At 35.7% G+C, this 18,072-nt stretch overlaps 2 protein-coding genes and 1 pseudogene across 3 annotated transcripts; all 3 read right to left on the bottom strand.

The window, feature by feature from the left end:
• Positions 1–3,164: 3,164 nt before the first annotated feature.
• On the bottom strand, positions 3,165–4,639 carry LOC108992264. Its single transcript, XM_018966766.2, has 3 exons — positions 3,921–4,639; positions 3,637–3,822; positions 3,165–3,530 (listed from the first exon to the last, which is right to left on the bottom strand). The coding sequence occupies exons 1-3, from the start codon at positions 4,407–4,409 to the stop codon at positions 3,246–3,248; spliced, it is 960 nt and encodes a 319-aa protein (XP_018822311.1). The 5' UTR covers positions 4,410–4,639; the 3' UTR covers positions 3,165–3,245.
• Positions 4,640–7,808: 3,169 nt separating this feature from the next.
• Positions 7,809–17,431, bottom strand: LOC108992265 (annotated as a pseudogene).
• LOC108992266 (probable serine/threonine-protein kinase At1g01540) lies at positions 11,566–14,755 on the bottom strand. 2 transcript variants are annotated; one of them, XM_018966767.2, is made up of 7 exons: positions 13,906–14,755; positions 13,554–13,658; positions 13,051–13,173; positions 12,788–12,958; positions 12,548–12,677; positions 12,241–12,450; positions 11,566–11,939 (listed from the first exon to the last, which is right to left on the bottom strand). In XM_018966767.2, exons 1-7 carry the CDS (start codon positions 14,595–14,597, stop codon positions 11,787–11,789), a joined length of 1,584 nt encoding a protein of 527 aa, XP_018822312.1. In that variant the 5' UTR covers positions 14,598–14,755; the 3' UTR covers positions 11,566–11,786. The 2 variants fall into 2 exon arrangements, with proteins under 2 accessions (XP_018822312.1, XP_018822313.1); XM_018966768.2 differs by lacking the exon at positions 13,051–13,173.
• Positions 17,432–18,072: the final 641 nt, after the last annotated feature.

Raw genomic sequence — 18,072 nt, 5'->3', positions numbered from 1 at the left:
TTAACAAAAAATAATTTAAAAATAAATAGTAACTCTCCATATTTATGATGCAATGTTCAAATCCCAAAAGTTTCCTTAAAAATAGTCCGCCAATGCAGAGAACCCGAAAGGCAACCCAAATTGAAGTTGGATATGCCTTTGGGCTTTAAAGTATAAAGATCCTGGAACGAATATATATTCAAGTTGGGCTGCCTTTTTGGGTGGCCTCTATTGTTAGGTTCTTAGTGAGAAAAATGGACTTGACTGCACTGACAAAGCATGGTCCAGTTCGACACACTTTTTCTCTCAGCCAGGCCTGATAATTGCCAACCCTTGTTTGCTAATTTGTGCCATAATCTTATGAAGTTACGTACAGTTGTGAAATATATAAATATTATATAGTTATTTTAAAAAAGAATAAAATTTATTATTAAAAAATTAATTTCTTTTTAGATAAATCTCTTATTTATTTATTTTTTTTTCAAAGTGATTGCACGTACTTACGAACTAACAACTTCAATTATCATATCTCAATCATCATGAGTCCCGGGTTTTTAGAGGTCCTTTTTTTTTCAAAAGTAATGGTAAGAGTAAAGATTGACGCATTATATTTGGATATAGCTATATATAGTAGCATTCTATATATATATATATATATTGTAGAGTCTACATTAAGATCATAATAAACAAATTGTCGCAAACATTCTATCAAATGGACTTGAACTAGTTTCTCCTAACCCCTACAAAGGAAAAAGGGTGTTAAATCAGTGAATAAAAAGAGAAATCATATTTGTAATTGTGGTGTACAAGCGTCGCGTAATCTTTTTTTAAAAAAAGTAAGTTAATATGGGACCTCACGAAAAAAAAAAAAAAAAAACTATTTTTTTAATAATAAAATCCACTTTTTTTCAAAAAGATTATACAGTACTTGCACACTCTATGATTACATATAGCATAACTCGAATAGAAATACTGAGTATGAATCTCATCTTTTTAGTATCGTATTCATAAATACTACTAAACCAATACCCTTGGTGTGTTTCTTTAGATTTTAGACTCAAATAAATTGCTTAGCTTTCATTATTTTTGTTGTGGGGGTGCTGCCAATGTGCACCAATTTTGGATAATAAATGATCAAACCAAAGACAAGGAAACAAATGTAATGTGTGAAAATATAAAATCATGATCCCAAGGATACTTGTAATATTCTATCTTCAATCTTCATAAATCTTAGAAGTACAAATCGGTTGGTATACACACCATTGTCCGTGAACCTAATTAATGATCTTTAAAGCCCATCAAAATTATGATAAGCTGGTTGCTATTGGACCCATGAATCCACCAATAAAGTCTTCGGTTTTAAGAACATATTTACTAATTAATTTTCTCACAAGTGATTGTTTTTTTTAAAGGAAAACTATCATCATTTATTCATCAGAAAAACTTACATATATGACCGGATACATTATAGGATGTCCTCATATCAAACTTGACATCATAAACCAAAATAATGAATTTGGAGCTCCACCAATACATATTTCCTTTTGTGATTGGTTTGATCTTCATTATTTCTAACGCTCTCTACATACAAATGTCTAAGAGATAATACTTTCTACCTAAACAAAAACTCAACCTCACTCTTTATAGAAAGAGATGACTCAACCTCTACAGAAAAAAGTCTGAAAGGTGAACTCTTTTTTTATTTTAATTAACAATAAAAAAATAAAGTAGTAAGATAGATGCGAAAAATTATGGATTACAGTTTGGACTAACTCCGGTAGACTTCAGAATCTGTGATGGCCTGTAAAGGCAACACACTTGTCTCTTTTCAGCTACGAAGATTAGATCTGAAAGGTTTGGTGGTGGCGAGTTTGGTGATCAGGCGCGTGTTGAGAAGAGTTGCCGAAATGGGTGACGAGTGAGGACCACGCACAGATGTGGGCAATGTGTGAGAACCACGCGCAAATGTGGGTAATGCGTAGTGATTTTTGTAAAATCATTACTTTCTTCCAAATAATTTTTGATCTGTGAATTTGTTTGTATTGAATGTGTCTGTCGAGAGTTGTCAAAAGTTATAAATCTATTTTTTTTTACCTTAAAAAAAGTAAAATAAAACTAAATAAAAGAAATCTTGATAAACAAGATGAGTGAATGGATAAAAGAGAGGGACTCCCTCCCTTTTGACGAAAATCGGATTTAGAGCCTTTTATATTTTATTATTATTTTTTTTTTTAGAGAGAGAGAGAGGAGGCGGCTAAAAAAAAAAAAAGGTTCGTACGTACTGCTTTGTCCAGTTTTCCTCACAAGTGATTGTTGAGAAATCATAGATTGCTAGATAATAGATGATCAAGTGGTTTTAATTTATTCAGCACCTAAATGAATAAGAAAACCATGAACAATATATTTTCTTTTTTCTTTTTTACTTCTTTTTACAAATGACGATATGTAAGATTTCTAAGAGATTTTGTCGAAACTCTAAGATCTATGAGAGATATACACATAAAAAAAAATAATAATCTTATGTCTATATAGTCTTTTTTTAATAATATTAAACGCTCATTAAATATTATAAATCTTAAAATCATAACGAAAATTCTAAAAATTAGAAAATCTTAATTCACACTTTGAAGGCTCAAAGCTCAAAGTTCCAACCCAACCTAAAAATATGAACATTAATCTTGACTAACACTAATTACAGTTTTACGGTATATAACCACTACGTATTCGTTTAAAAAAAATAATTAAATATAAAATTTATATAAAAATAAATTATTTTTAAAAAATATGTGAAACTTATATATCTTAATATTTCGTATTACTCTTATATTAATCTAATATCATTATTAAGTATGTTATATGGTGTGTCATGAGATTAAGATTATGTTTAGATGTTAAATTGAATTGAGTTAAGTTAAGATCATAAAATATTATTAAAATATTACTTTTAAATTATAAATTATAAATTAATTTTACAATAAATTGAAAATTACACAAAAAGCAAAAGGCATAACTCCAAAAGTTACAATGGAATCCAACCTGTTGTCAACAATTCGGGCAGATTGGGCAGTCAAAAAGTCCAAAACCGCGTTTCCTCCCTGCCCAATGTTCCCACAAACACACCCAAAAGCTGCCCCCGCTTAGCTGTTTCTCACACTTATTTTTAATAATTGAAACAAAAAAAACCAAGAAAAAATTTCAACAATTAATTAAAAAAATAAATAACTATTCCTTTTTTTTTTTTAAGCCCAACGCCGTGCTCCTGTGATTCAATCGTACGTGCAAGAATTCTTGAGCGAGATTGCGACGTTGAGCTTTTTGGGATTGTATGTAACGGAACACTCGATCTTCTTGTAAAACTTGGGCTTCACCAATTTCCCAAGAACGTAGGCTTTCGATCGGATCACAAAGTTCAACTTCAACGGCACCGGTAAAATCGATGTGCCGGTGGAAGTGCTCAAATCGGCTCCACTTCCATACATTGGAATCTTGTCGCCCTTCACTGTCACACCGAATGATCTCCGGCTCTTCCTGGACTGATAAAACTTCTTAATCTGCAATAACCCAGTTCACCGGATTAGAGAAAGTGCAAGGATTTGAGACAAAATATCTTAAGATCTTGGGCAGTGACTGTGAGAAAGAGAGGGTCTTTTTACTTACTGTTCCTGAAGCGATTGTGAGCTGGGAATAAGATAGATCGAAAGGAGTTGAAGTGACATGAACTCCGAAGAATGTGCCAGTGTTCCGATACGTGAGTTTCACCGTGGAGTTGACCGAGATCATTTCGGTGGCAACCCCCGTAGAATCCGAACCAGCTTGAATCTTGAATTGCTCAAATGTCATACTCTGCGAGAAGAAGAATATCGATACGGAAATCAAAACCCATTTCACAAGATTTGCATAGAAAAACGGAGAAACTACAATGTTTTGGTAAAATGCTATACCTTCACGACGATCTCGGGTTTCATAGGCTTACTAGCACCCCATAGTATCAAGGAAAATACAGAGAAGAGAGCAACGAAACCAAGAACAAAAGCCAGAACATAGCAGCGACGAGGGATTCCCCTTCGACGCTCTTCATCTTCAAGAAGGCCCTCTTCCTCAATCACATCGCACTCCTTCCAGGGCTTCTGACCCTTCCTGTGGCCGTCACGGGACCCGTCCTTGGGCAAGATCTTGCGAGATCCAGGTTTCAGAGAGCCGGAGAACCTACTGGTGGAGGACTCCCTCGAGTGCCGGCCGACGGACGAGTGGGAATGAGGCGGAGATCCGACGGGGCTAAGGACCGGCGTAGAGTGAAAAGACGTCGTTGTCTTCTCCCCGTCGTGGGAATCCCGCGACGGGCTCTGTACATAGTAGACTGGCCGGCGAGGAGATCTGGTAGGGGACGAAGCAGCGAGGCTCGTCACCTCTGAATCCGTCTTCGCATGCATTCTCTGGTATTCTCAGATCACTCCCACTTATGGGTTTCCTTCAGATTTGAGAAAGAACCGATTGAAATTGCTCCGGCCTCCAGGGGTTGGAAAGTGTTTGAGCTGCTGACTTTCTTTCGCGGAAGGCTGCTTTTTTGCTCGTAGAGTTTAAGCAAGAAAGTAATGTAATTGCAATTTGGTTAAATCTACGACGTGTGGAGTACCAGAATTATATGTTTCTGCGTGTGTCGTTTTGCATGTTTGTATTATTATTTTATAGCAGAAATGTACACTCATGGACAGACTGGCAATGCAAAGAGCTCAAGAGTCCACCAACAAAATCACCGCCTCTCTTTCAGTGTCTGATGGGAACCATCCACGTTTTTTTATTCTTAACTTCTCTTCCTTGCTAAAGGTCAATAACAAGTTTGTTTTTAAGGATATGATTCCATATTTAAAATGTCTTACTTTACTATATTTATGAATAGTAATAAAATTATTTAAATTAAAAAAAATACTAGTTAGTTCCTTCAAATATACCATTTAAAATTATCACTAGTGTATTCTTTTTAAATGTCGAAAAAATTACTATTAGAGAATTTGTGTGCGCTTTTTTAAATGTTTAAATTATGTTTAAAAATATATTTTAAGAAAAAAGAAAAATGAACTAGCGGTCGACAAGCAGAACTCTTGAATTAAAATGTTTTATTGGATTTTGAAAAAAAAAATTAGTAAAAATATTATAAAATTGGAAAAGTTGAATTAAAATTTTTTAATATATTATTTTTGTTTTGAAATTTTAAAAAATAGTTTTTGTTTTTTTTTAGAAGTTTAGAAAAATTATAATGATTTGGTAATTATTAGACCAAAAAGTTGATGATTTGAAATTGAAAAATATTATGTGTTTGAGTGATGTTTGGAAAGGATATATCTCAGAATACTTGAAAATAGTTGTATTGTTAGACGAACCCTAGTCTCGCAAGGAAAACAAGTTTAACGAAGGTTCGAAAAAAATGGTTGAAATTAGGTTGATTCAACCCATTCGAATTGAAATGATAAGAAATTGAATCGGTTTTAGTGAATTTTTTCAATCTTTTACTAAACTACTTCAATCAACCAATTTAGACCGATTCTAGCCTATTTTAGACCAATAAAGGTTGGTCTAAAAGATTGAAAAAAGGTTTTAGATCAATTAACCAATTGCTTAAGGATGACTATTGTATTGTCTTGGCCTCTTATATAAAGGTTGGTTTAGGAGGCCAAATCAATCCAAAATCTAATTCTAATGAGTTTAAGTTTTTTTTATATTTATATATTTTAATTTATTATTTAAATTATATTATAATTTGGGTCTAAGAAAATATTTTTAGACCAAAAAAAATTTTTTTAAACACAACGTGGCGCCTAGGCGGGGGGCGGGGCGGATTGAATTTTTTTCCCCACCCCCGCCTCCCGGGGGCGGGGAGCGGGGGAGGGCACCCCCCGCCCGGCACCATGCCGGTATCACCCCTAAACACGAGTTTATAATGCCTATCTAGACGAATAACTTAGTGGAGGAGGTAACTATTTTATTGAAAACATAGAAAATTTTAAAAACGAAAATAATGATGAAAATTTTGAAATTTGAAGATGAAATAACTTTTGAGGCAATTAATTGTGTTGATTTTCTTGGAGTTTAGAATTTTTCTTTCAATTTCTTGTATGCAAAATATTGCTTTTGGATTTGAAATGTGAGAATGAATTGATTTTGGACTATAAGGTGCTCAATGTTATTTTATTTTGAGCTTGTCAAATCAATTTCAATTTTGCTATGATCATTGGGACGAGACTACAAAAAAGAAAAATAAATATGGGTTTAATTAGACATTCAAAAGATTGAGATAAGAAAGTTTAGAATTTGAGGACTAATTCTCTCAAACCCGATGAAAATAATGCAAACCTAAACTGACATAGGATATCCGGGTTCAAATTCTATATTAAATGCGCCAAACTATCTTGAGAATGTGAATCTACACAAATATGGCAAGGAAAGCTTAATATTTCTTAGACTTGGGCAATATCAATTATTATTTTTTCCCAAATCATCTATTTACGTTCATTTTTTCCTTCATAGAAAATATTTCATTTCAAGTTTTGGAAGTGATTCTAATTTCGATTTTGGCTAACTTTTTTTTGTATGATTCTTGTTTACTTATGTATTTAATTATCATGCAATAATTTAGATTTTTACTTTTTGTCAAAATTATCATAATTTTGAATTTTGAAGGTATTTAAGTCTGGCTTGTAGGCTTCATATAATAATTTCAAATTTTATCGTTAATAGTTTTCAGATTTTTCTCTCTATTTTGCATCTTTTTTCATACTTAATCCCTAGTTTTTATTGTTTAACTAGTATTCAGAATAATTTTTATTCTGCCCTGCGTCACAACATAAAGAGATACGCACCCATCTTCATTCATGACTATGGTTTCTGCCAACGTAGTTTCCTAATGCAAGAATGCTTCTTCAATGGATAGATATCTCTCTCATGCACACACTGATCAATATTAAGCTTCGCATAAAAACATTGAACAAAAGTTGAACCAAAATCTTCTATTCTTTGGCAAAAAATATACATGTCACAATATCATTGGATGGTGTAAATCTCCACTCAACACTGCATCCAACCCTTAAGCGTTTCTCTTAATCTTTACTTATTGAATGCTTCTTGGTGAGAGTCGCTTCTCTAGGAAATTGGATAGGCTCATTCTCTCTCTCTCTCTCTCTCTCCTAGGCAAGTTTAGCATTTTATAGATAAACTAACGAATTACATGATACAAGTTTTTCAATGGGGTGAAAATTCCTACAATCATTCTAAAACCAACAGATACATCACATAAAAAAGAAGAAAAAAGAGGGATAGGCTTATTCTTATTATAGCAAGATGGTAATTCTTAAACTAGAATTGAAGATCAGTGCAACCCAACTCCGCTATCACAAATTGAATGGCTCTAATACCAATTGTTGAAATGCGACTGTAAGGAACAAATTGTAAAAGGGTCCTGCTAGTTGGCCGCATTTCTCTTACGACTAGGCGTGACCACTAATTCATTCTTCCTTTTTTAAAAAAATATTTTTAATCATTTAAAAAAACACACACAAATTCATTAGTAATAAATTTAATAAACAAAAATAAAATGCATTAGTAGTAACTTTGAACGGTATACTTGAGGGGACTAACTGACATTTTTCATGGTAAAAATCAGTACGAATTTAGAAGATTCATCGACCTATTTTTTATGTAATCCAAAAAATACCAATTGTTGAATTCAATGCTGTTTTGGTGAAATAATTATTCTTCTAATTAATAATGATAATATGCTTAAACAGAGGTACAAAATGGAAATGATAATGCTTCACGCTGGCAATTAGTTCGCTGTGCTACAGAGTAAGCCTTGAGGCCACTATGGGGCTCCTAACAATGTATTTACCCGCAGTGTGAACCCAACTGAGATAGCCGAAAACTTCATCTTGTTTCAGCCTTCGTGGACCTTCTAATCTCAGCTTGAAACTTTGATTCTCATTCTTCTTCGTGAACACCAATGTGTTTGGCACAACGCTGGCCCGAATCCCTTTAATGGGTGTCAAGCTTGCAATGTAGGTTGACTGCTCTTCCCCAACGTTGGTCAATGTTCTCTTAAATTCTTGTGCTACTATCGCGTCAGGATTCGTGTCATTTGCGTTGAAGAATGCAATAAAAGAAGGGTAGTTGAGGTCTAAGGACGGGGAGGAACAGTTGTTCGAACCCGACTTGGTGATAGTTTGAATTTGTTGTTTGGTGTAATTTAGTGCACACAGAACATTCACATAATCTTGTGATTTGGCATCGTAAATAAGTCCAGGGTCCATCGCCTTGTTGGGGTTTATCTGCCCAGCACCCATGGCCAAAGGAGTAGCCACCGTGTTAGATCGGCCAATGTCTTTGATGGGGCTGTGCATGTTGTCGATGTTGTCAGATGTAGTCATCATGGCTGACCTGATGGCGGCGGGGCTCCATTCAGGGTGCACCTTTTTCAAAAGAGCTGCCACTCCTGTTGCATGTGGGCAAGACATGGATGTTCCAGACAAGACAGTAAAGTTACTATATAGTTTCTGCTTCCCCACCGTGGTCGCTGGGGATGTAGGGGACCATGCAGCTAAGATGAAATCACCTGGAGCCATTAGGTCAGGCTTCAAGATATATGGGTAGCTTGAAGATGGTCCTCTGGAACTGAAGGCAGAAGCCACTGGTGCTTGTTTCGAACCAAGAGTTGTATTATGAAACTTCAGGTTTGCTTTTGGATTGGAGTCGATTTTGATGTAGTTTTTTATAATTTCTCCGTTCGTTGAGTTCAAAAACATTGTCGGCATTGGGGTTTGGAGGTTAAATCCCAAGTCAGCAGTGTTCGTTACAAAGACACCGGCGGCCACTTTGGTTTGCTTAACATTATCAATTTGCACATGCAAGGATGCATTCTTAGTTTCTTCGCATACAACAATCTTGTTCCCAATTTTCTTCAATTCATTCAAGCGGTCACAAGCACCCATGAAAACCATTGGGGTTTGGTTGAACGATGAATTCAACGGATACAGAGTCCTACCATTCACCGAAACTCCATTTCCAAGAGTAACAACTCCAACAAAGTCACGGTCCATGTTACTAGCACCAACAGTTAGAACCCATGGCACACCATTATGTACGGTCCAAAGGAATGGCCCTGCATTTCCTGCTGATGTAGAGACGAAAATACCTCTCTCTATGGCTGCAAATGTGGCTATGGCAACTGGGTCCTCATACAAACGAACACCATCCAGGCCTAATGATAATGATAAGACATCCACACCATCAATAATTGCTTGATCAATAGCTGCAATAATATCTGATGTGTAAGCACCCTCCTCCCAAATTGCCTTGTACGAGGCAACCCGTGCTCGCGGAGCAACGCCTCTAGCGGTTCCTGGGGCGTAGCCAAAGTACGACGCATCATCAACATAATTTCCGGCAGCTGTGCTTGACGTGTGGGTGCCGTGTCCTAGTCTATCTCGCGCGGAATTAGTTATAGTTGCTCTCGCATCAGGATCATTAGCAACTAGACCTTTACTAAAGAACCGAGCTCCAATGAGCTTCTTGTTACACAAAGAAGAGTTGAACTGGCGGCCACCTGCACATTCTCCTTTCCACCTTAATGGGATTTTGGACATGCCGTTATCATTGAAGCTTTTGCTTTCTGGCCAGATTCCTGAATCCACCACCCCAATTATGACATCCTCGCCATAGTATGACAATGGCCATACACCCGAGTTGGCGTTAAGACCAAGAAAACTGGTCGAGTAAGTCGTGTCAGGTTTAATGGGCAAGTCCCGAATTGCAGAAACATAACCTGAAGAGCTTTTCAGGGCCTCAAGCTCAGATGGAGAAAGACTTGCAGAGAAACCATTTAGAGCATGAGTATAGCTATAGATAATAGGAGAGGGTTTGATTGTGGTTGTGGTCGTACCAGTGGTGCTAATTTTAGAAGTTTCGAATGCCGAGGCAAGAGTGGACATATACCAGTTATGGTGGGCAGCGAAGGCTTTAGGCATGGCTGATACATCCATTTGAATGATATAGTTTTCAGATGCTTCCAAGGTGGAGCTGAGGTGGGAAAAGAAGAAAAAGAGAAAGCACACATGCAAGGGGATAGCATGAGAAGCCATGGAATTATGGCAGTGGCTAGGCATAGTTCGGAACACAAATTGCAAGATGAGAAGGGAATCTTGTTAGTATATATACATACTCACCCTATTATTATCGACCAAACTCGTCTATTTTTAGCAGAGGAAACTTGCAACTTTTCCCTACTATTCTGAGCATTCCGAGCCCATTTTTGAATGCGAGCTGGTTATAACAAATTCTCATTCCCCTACCATACATCTATCTATGCGCTGTGCAGTTCGATAAGTTGAAATTACAGTTGACACTCAACAACGTACGTCCCATTCTGGGCATTCCAGCATGGGGATGCAGATTTTCATCATCTAGAAGAGCAAAGACCAAACTGCTCTCACATGCCTGCCGGTGGTCTTAGATCTCATCAATTAGTGCCCCCAAAATTGTGCAGTGCTGTGCTCTTTATCTCTGGCTGGCTCAAGCTTTTGACATATTTAGATGCCAATGATTTAGGGATGTGGGGGGCAACTTTAAAGAACAGTTCAAAAGGTAAAAAGTCATGCCCTCTTAACTTTCAGAGGCTAATCTTAATTATATTACCTCGTCTTATCTTTCACATAAAAAAGCTTTGGAGTATTTATCACTGAAAAGCTAATAAACGTTAGACGGTCTCCTAATTTCAGAACCACCAAAACTTCGATTTGAGAATGCTGAGTGTGGATGTATTAATAGGGAACCAAAGGTCAAAAGCAAATAGCAGAAAGAGATAAGATCCTTACTACAACAATTCTATTCGAATCGAAACAGCAAAGCAGAAAAGAGAAGAGTTGTACCAAAGATTCTCCTGTCAATGTTTCCCCACCCACACCTTTAAGAACTACGGTAGAATGCAGTAGTGATGCCTGAGAATTTTAAAACCCATGATTTCCTAACTTTGCACGAAAAAAATATTTTTTATTAGCCACCCTTAATCAAGGGAATTTGATCCTGATGCATATGATAATCATGTTGCTTTATGGATCATGAAGTAATCGGTTATAATTTACCTGACCTTTCCATCTTTGGCCATTGACTGGATACCAATGTTGTAATTCTTCAAATGTGATAAAGTCATATTGGCAAGATACTTAAAACATGTACATGCTTACATACGTAATATATATATACATATATATATATATATATATATATATATATACACGCAAAAGATGATTGGGGTTTCACTTCCTACTTGCTCATTGAACAAATCTTTTAATGATAATATGAGTTATAATGGCATAGCTTCTGCAAAAGAACCCTAATTTCATAATATTCATGAGGGAATTCCTTCAGGCTTTCAAGGCATATGAGATGAGTTGATTTTGTTTTTCCATAGAACGGAAACTTGATTAAAAATATTTCCACTTCACTTTGACAAAGTCCTAGTCTCTTAGTAAGATGTCAATAGATCAGCAAAATTGATTGACAAAGGAAAATCCTATCAAATAAAAAGCATTTCCCCTACAAAATTCGGATGGCATCAGGACAAATTGTGTTTCAGACACTAATTAATTCAATAGGTATAAAGTGTATGGTACAATATGATATGGAATCTACAAACTAAATTCATATTAGACGAATGACATGCTGGCAAAGTAAATGATACTGCACAATCCAGTTCTGGAAGGAAATAAAGAGGCAAAGAAAAAGAAAAGGTATGTCATTTCACCTTTTACATTATTAGGGAGAAGCTATTGCTCTTCGGGTCCCTGCTTTCTCCACGAAGATCTATTGATTTGAGCACCACTTTCATATCCACTACTGTCACCAGATTCATTTACTTGCTTCTCCATCAACGTGTCCCTCATAATACCATCATGCTGAACCCGTCCAGCTCTACGGTCCTAATAATAATTGCAACCAGAAGTTAATTCCAGACAGGAAACGTTGCATAACACATTGTAAAACATAAACTGATGCACTTTTCACATGGCGAAAAAATGGGATTAAAAATTTGTAATTTTTTTCTCACTTTCTTTAACCTGATATGAACATGTGCACTTGATCTCTCTATGCAAAGCCCAAATCTAAAAAGTCGCAAGAACTAATAATATCATCTCTGATTGTATTGCATCAGCAAGATAAGGAATGGAGATAAAGATTCAATCAGCAAGATAAATTAGGGAGAAGCAAATGCAAACTCACATCGCGGAAGGGGAACTCGTCAGCTTCGAGCATATGTATCACATGCCCCATCTTTGGCCTCTTTTGAGCATTTGGATCCACACAGCGCAAAGCTACTAACAGAGCTCGCTTCAGTGCCCTTGATGAAGGTTTCTCTGGTAATCTAGGATCCAAAACCCCCTCAGTATTTCGATTCGTAACCATAGTTTTAATCCACTCAACTAGGTTGACCTGAAAGTTTGATTTGCTAGTTGATATCAGAAGAAGAAGGCTTATCTTGAGCTGCTCATTCTACAATGTGAAGTAACTTTGATCAATGAATACATACCTCTCCAGCAGGGCGGCTATAATCTACTGGGTTTCTTCCTGAGATTATCTCCATAAGAAGAATACCAAAACTATATACATCACTTCTTTCATTCAACATGCCAGTACTGGCATATTCTGGAGCCACATATCTACACGACAGAACCCACAAAAATATAATTCTAATTTGCTCAGCTAGTACCCTGAAGGTCAGAAAAATATGTGACTATAACATGTTTAAACTAACAGAGATTCAACTGACCCAAATGTTCCCATCACACGAGTCGTCACATAACTCATTTCTGAGCCCAAGAGCTTTGCTAGGCCAAAGTCAGACACCTTTGGATTCCACTGCTTATCAAGCAAAATATTGCTCGACTTTATATCACGGTGAACTACCTTTGGTTCCAGGCCCTCGTGCAGGTATGTCAACCTATTTTTGTAATTAAGTTCGGTTATGATAGATGAGAGACAATCCAACAAAGAGAAGCTTAATTCAATAAAATTGTTCAACTCAACACATACCCTTTTGCAGTTCCAAGTATTATATTCATTCGAACCTCCCAAGTAAGAGGGCTGCAAGGCCCAACATCCCCATGAATCCATTGTTCTAGGTTTCCATTGTCAACATACTCATAGACAAGCATCCTATAACAATTCAAGTACATCACACCCATGTAAGACAACAATATTTTCTGTTCCCTTTTTCTAAGGATAAATTGAAAAAAAAAAAAAAAGTTATATTTTAAGTTAAAACGATGAGAAGGCAATAAATCCAATAATTATAAACATCAACATCTCCCATGTGGATCGAAGGGATTGCAGTGAACGGAATGGAAAGGGAATGGTAAGTCCCACCATTCCCATGCTTTTTAAAGGAACGAAGGGAATGGAAGCCCATACCACCTTAGTTAAATCATTTTTTCCACTCCTTTACTTTATAAAGTCCGAAAACATATAACTTGTAGGGTTATGCATAAATATTAAAGATCAGAAGGACAAACTGTAACCAATGAAGATTAAAATACCTATGAGCTCCTTCAGCACAATAACCGAGCAACCTCACTAAATTCTTATGCCGAACACGTCCAATTGCTTCAACTTCAACCTTGAACTCCTTCTCAGCTTGTCCCCTAAAGCAAAACAACTGCCCCAATTAAGCTTTCTCTGTCACAAGTCCCCAATAGAAAGTCCATGCAACACTCGGTCAACATAGGCTCCACCCTTTCACAGAATTGTAACAACATACTAATATAGTAAAAAGCAAATCCCCCCAATGCATCAAATTCCCAACTGGGTCCATAACTAATAACATAACAAGTAAAAAAAATTAAGAATTTGAGGATGTTATAGAGACATGCAACGGTAACGGTTTATTACCTGTTATTGAGCAAATTCTTGACAGCAACCATGTTATTATCCTCCAACACACCCCGGTACACAATCCCATACCCACCCTCACCAATCACATTCTCGTCAGCAAACCCATTGGTGGAGACTTCAAGCTCTCTGAGCGTGTACCAGTGCCCCCAGCCCAAATGCGAGACCTCCGGGGCCACAATCATCGCCTGGTCGCCGGACCGAGCCTCTCCACTGCAATGAGAAGACCCTCCACCCCGCTCCGGGTACGAAATCCGGTGATCTTTCCCGATTTCTATGTGAATTCTGTTCCGGCCACCCACCAGGCTCTCTTCCTCTTGCTGAATAAGCAGGGGTTGAGCTCTGCATAACGGCTCCGATTCCGGCAATGGGTCGGGGTTAGAAGCGTGGTGGTAGGCATTAGTGTTGGGGTCCGGGTGGGGGTGAGCTGGTTTCCGGGAAGGGTCGACTCGAACTTCTTGGATTTCTTTAGAGATGTTTGGGATGGTGGGATTCTGAGAGGCCTTCTTAACTGACTTGGAAGCGGGAGAAGGAGAAGAGCTCTTGCGTCTGGACGTGAACCAGAGAGATATAAGGAAAAGTATGAGAACGATGGCTGCTCCTACGCATATACCAAGCACAACCCACAAACGGAGACCGAAAATCGACGTACGCTTTGATAGTTGATCGTTGAAGAACAGATAGCCAGTCATGGTTCCTTTGGTCCTTCACCCTCCTCTGAACTTACTGTCAAATCGGTCGTTACTTTGAGACAACCATAGAAATCAAGCAGAAGCAGAAAGAAGGAACAAAATTAGTAAATGAGTCAAATTGGAAAATGGACTGTACAGTGCACACTCCTACAGATAAAGCTGGCATGATGGGACTTTTTGAATACAGAAACTCCCACTAATATATATATATATATAATATTTTCGGGACTTGGGACATTGACGTTAAATGCGAATCTATGGTAGTTTTAGAAAATTTCCAAAATTCTATTTTTATGCGGCGAGTAAAGTATATTTAATAAAGAATAATGGCATCTTAATTTCTAGTTTTTAAAATGAAGGTTGGAATTTCGAAACTCTCATATTCTAATTCAAAAAATATAAAAAAATAAATAATAAAGATACCCTTAAAACTTTATTATATTTTATTTATAATTTATTAATAAAATAATTTTTTTAAAAAAATTATTAAATTATTTATTTAAATAATAAGATATTTTATTAAAATAAATAGTATGCCCTACACACCGACTTAAAAATAAAATAACTCGTAATTTTAATTATATTATTAATATCGGATCAAAATTTCTATACACTTCTCAAAAATTAATTGAGAGAGGATGATCTCGTTTGTTTTTTAAGATGAGACGAGATAAAATTAGTTGAGATGAAAGTTAAGTTAAATAAAATATTGTCAGAATATATTTTTTTAATATTATTTTTGTTTTAAAATTTGAAAAAATTAAATTGTTTATTATATATTATGTAAAAATTTTAAAAAGTTGTAATGATTAGATGAGATAAGTTCAAATAAACCGTGGAAACAAACAATACCGAATAATCAAGCTAATTTGGCTTACCTTTTATTTTTATTAGAAAATTAAAAAATTAGTAAGTAATGTTATGTAGATTTCTCCTCTAAAAAAAACTAATGCAATAGTAATAAATATTATAAATTTGTTATATGTATCTAGCTTTTTTACTAAAAACTTTCAAATTTAAAAAAAGAAAAATTTATTATTATTATTATATGTTTAAATGTATGGTACGGTCTAGATTTGATTTGATGATTAGACATATCATCTCATCATTATATATTTATTAAATTTTTATATAAAATATAATAAATAATTTAATTTTTTTAAATCTTAAAATAATAATAATATTAAAAAATAATATTTTACTTATCTCTTTAAAATTATCTTATCTTCATCTCCCTATCCCAACAAATCTTGTGTCATATTCTTCAGTGGGTTTTGTCCATTCTTCTGACCATTAATGGGAATGGTTATTTTTTAATGAATTTTTCTGGTGATGATGGAAGCATATATTATGTGAGAATAGTGTTATAAATTTGGCTTATTGGAGCTTCAGTTTCGTTTGTTTTAATATGTGCTGGAAAAGAGTGTTTGACTATCTTCCACTATTGTCTCTTTCTATGCCTTGTTCTTTACATGAAATGTTCGGGAACCAGACAAAAATACGCATCATGAAATAGAATTCTTGAATAATGATACCCGTAGTCCCATTCATCATTATTTTCCCATTATTTTATTTAAAATATTAAATAATTAAAGATTTTTTATATCTAAATCAATTATTTGATATCAAATTATAAAATGATAAGAAAATAATAATTAAGACACTCATAAAGGAAAAATTAATAAATTTTGGGATGTAAATAGAACCCTTTTCTTTGGTGCATGAGAGGATCAACTTGAGGAAAAATCCATCCCAACCTTTTTTCATGTGGTCTTGCTAGTTTGGTTTATTCCGTAACAAACATGTGTTGATTTATTACAACCAATCAGAGAACAAAACCAGTTGAATTAGACATCAAAGCAAAGAAGTTGGGATATAAACATATCAAAGAAGAAACATATCGCGACAACAAGAGAAAGAGAGACACAACATTTTTTAACTTAAAACCTCTTTACACACAAGACTTATAACTTTTTTCAACTTCTCAAAAATACATATATACTCATCTTAACATCTAAACATATATAAACTCATTTTAGGTGGGTCCTACAAAACTCACTCCACTATCTCAACTCACTATTATTTATAAAGAACTCAACTCATCTCAATTCAGCTCAACATCTAAAAGGAGCCTTAATCGTTACTATTGTCACCTAGCTTGTGTATAATGGTTTATGATTTTGTCTTTCTTTTTTTCAAAGTTTTGCATTTTTTTTAGAAACACTAGAGCTTAGATTTGCACTAGACAAAAATCACAACTAGCTTGAGTCACATTTTGATCACAAGCACATTTGGTCTCCGAACTCCCATTTTTTAGTAAAAACTTGAGTTTTTTTTTGTTTTAGGTGACGTTCGCTCGAGTGTGGCTAGAGCGAATGTCACATAGATTGTTCGCTCGAGCCCATTTTCTACTCTGATTGGAGCTTTAAATTCCGACTCCGAATTCCGATCAGAGTTAGAGTCAAAACCCACCCCTATTGATAACACACTTGAGCGAACGTCACACAGATTATTCGCTCGAGCCCATTTTCTACTCCGATTAGAGTTCCGAATTTCAATTCCGAACTCTGATCAAAATCGGAGTCAAAGCCCACCCATATTGATAACCTAAGTTTAGTGCCCTTCAATATTTTTCGCAACCGAAATATTGAGACTAGAGGTAGTGAGACCAGAGTCGAAGAAGCCTGTGAATGCAGATGCTGAAACTAGTAGGGGTATCAACATGTGGTTCTCTATCCTTAGAGATTGGCAGCTATCCAAAAGAATAAATGCCACACTGAGATTCAGGAGATCTTCAAGCAAGTAAAGATTAATATTTCCCTCTTGGATGCCATACATCAACTTCCTTCATATGCAAAATTTCTAAAGAATTTGTGCACAGTGAAAATGAAGTTGAATGTAAAGAAGAAAGATTTCCTAACAGGGCAAGTCAGTACATTGATATTGAGCGAAACTCCTCAGAAGTTAGGAGATCCTGGCTCTTCCAACATTTCCATTATGATCTGTGAGTCACACATTGGGAGAACTTTACTTGATTTGGAGACTAGTATAAACTTGCAACATTTCTCAATGTATGAGCAGTTGGGATTGAGTGAGTTGAAAAAGACCTTCATAATGTTACAGTTGGCTGATAGATCAGTTAAGGTGCCGAGGGGTATTGTAGAGGATGTGCTGGTCTAGGTAGACAAATTTTATTACCCAGTGGATTTTATAGTTTTTTATATGCAGCAGCCTACATCCACAATTTACCAAGCTCATGTCATCCTTAGAAGACCATTTCTAGCTACATCAAATGCTTTGATTAATTACAAAAGTGGAATTTTGAAGCTTACTTTTGGGAACATGACACTTGAGTTAAACATTTTCAATGCTTGCAAGATGCCAGCACATTTTGATGACACAAGTGATTTGAATGATATAGAGAGTTTGTCACCAACATAATTTATTTGCTCAACTTTTCCTTTCTCTGATGATA

This window comes from Juglans regia, chromosome 6 (assembly GCF_001411555.2).
Source record: "Juglans regia cultivar Chandler chromosome 6, Walnut 2.0, whole genome shotgun sequence".
NCBI lineage: Eukaryota > Viridiplantae > Streptophyta > Magnoliopsida > Fagales > Juglandaceae > Juglans > Juglans regia.
Note: the sequence above shows the minus strand (reverse complement) of the source record. Positions and strands in the feature narration are given on the sequence as shown.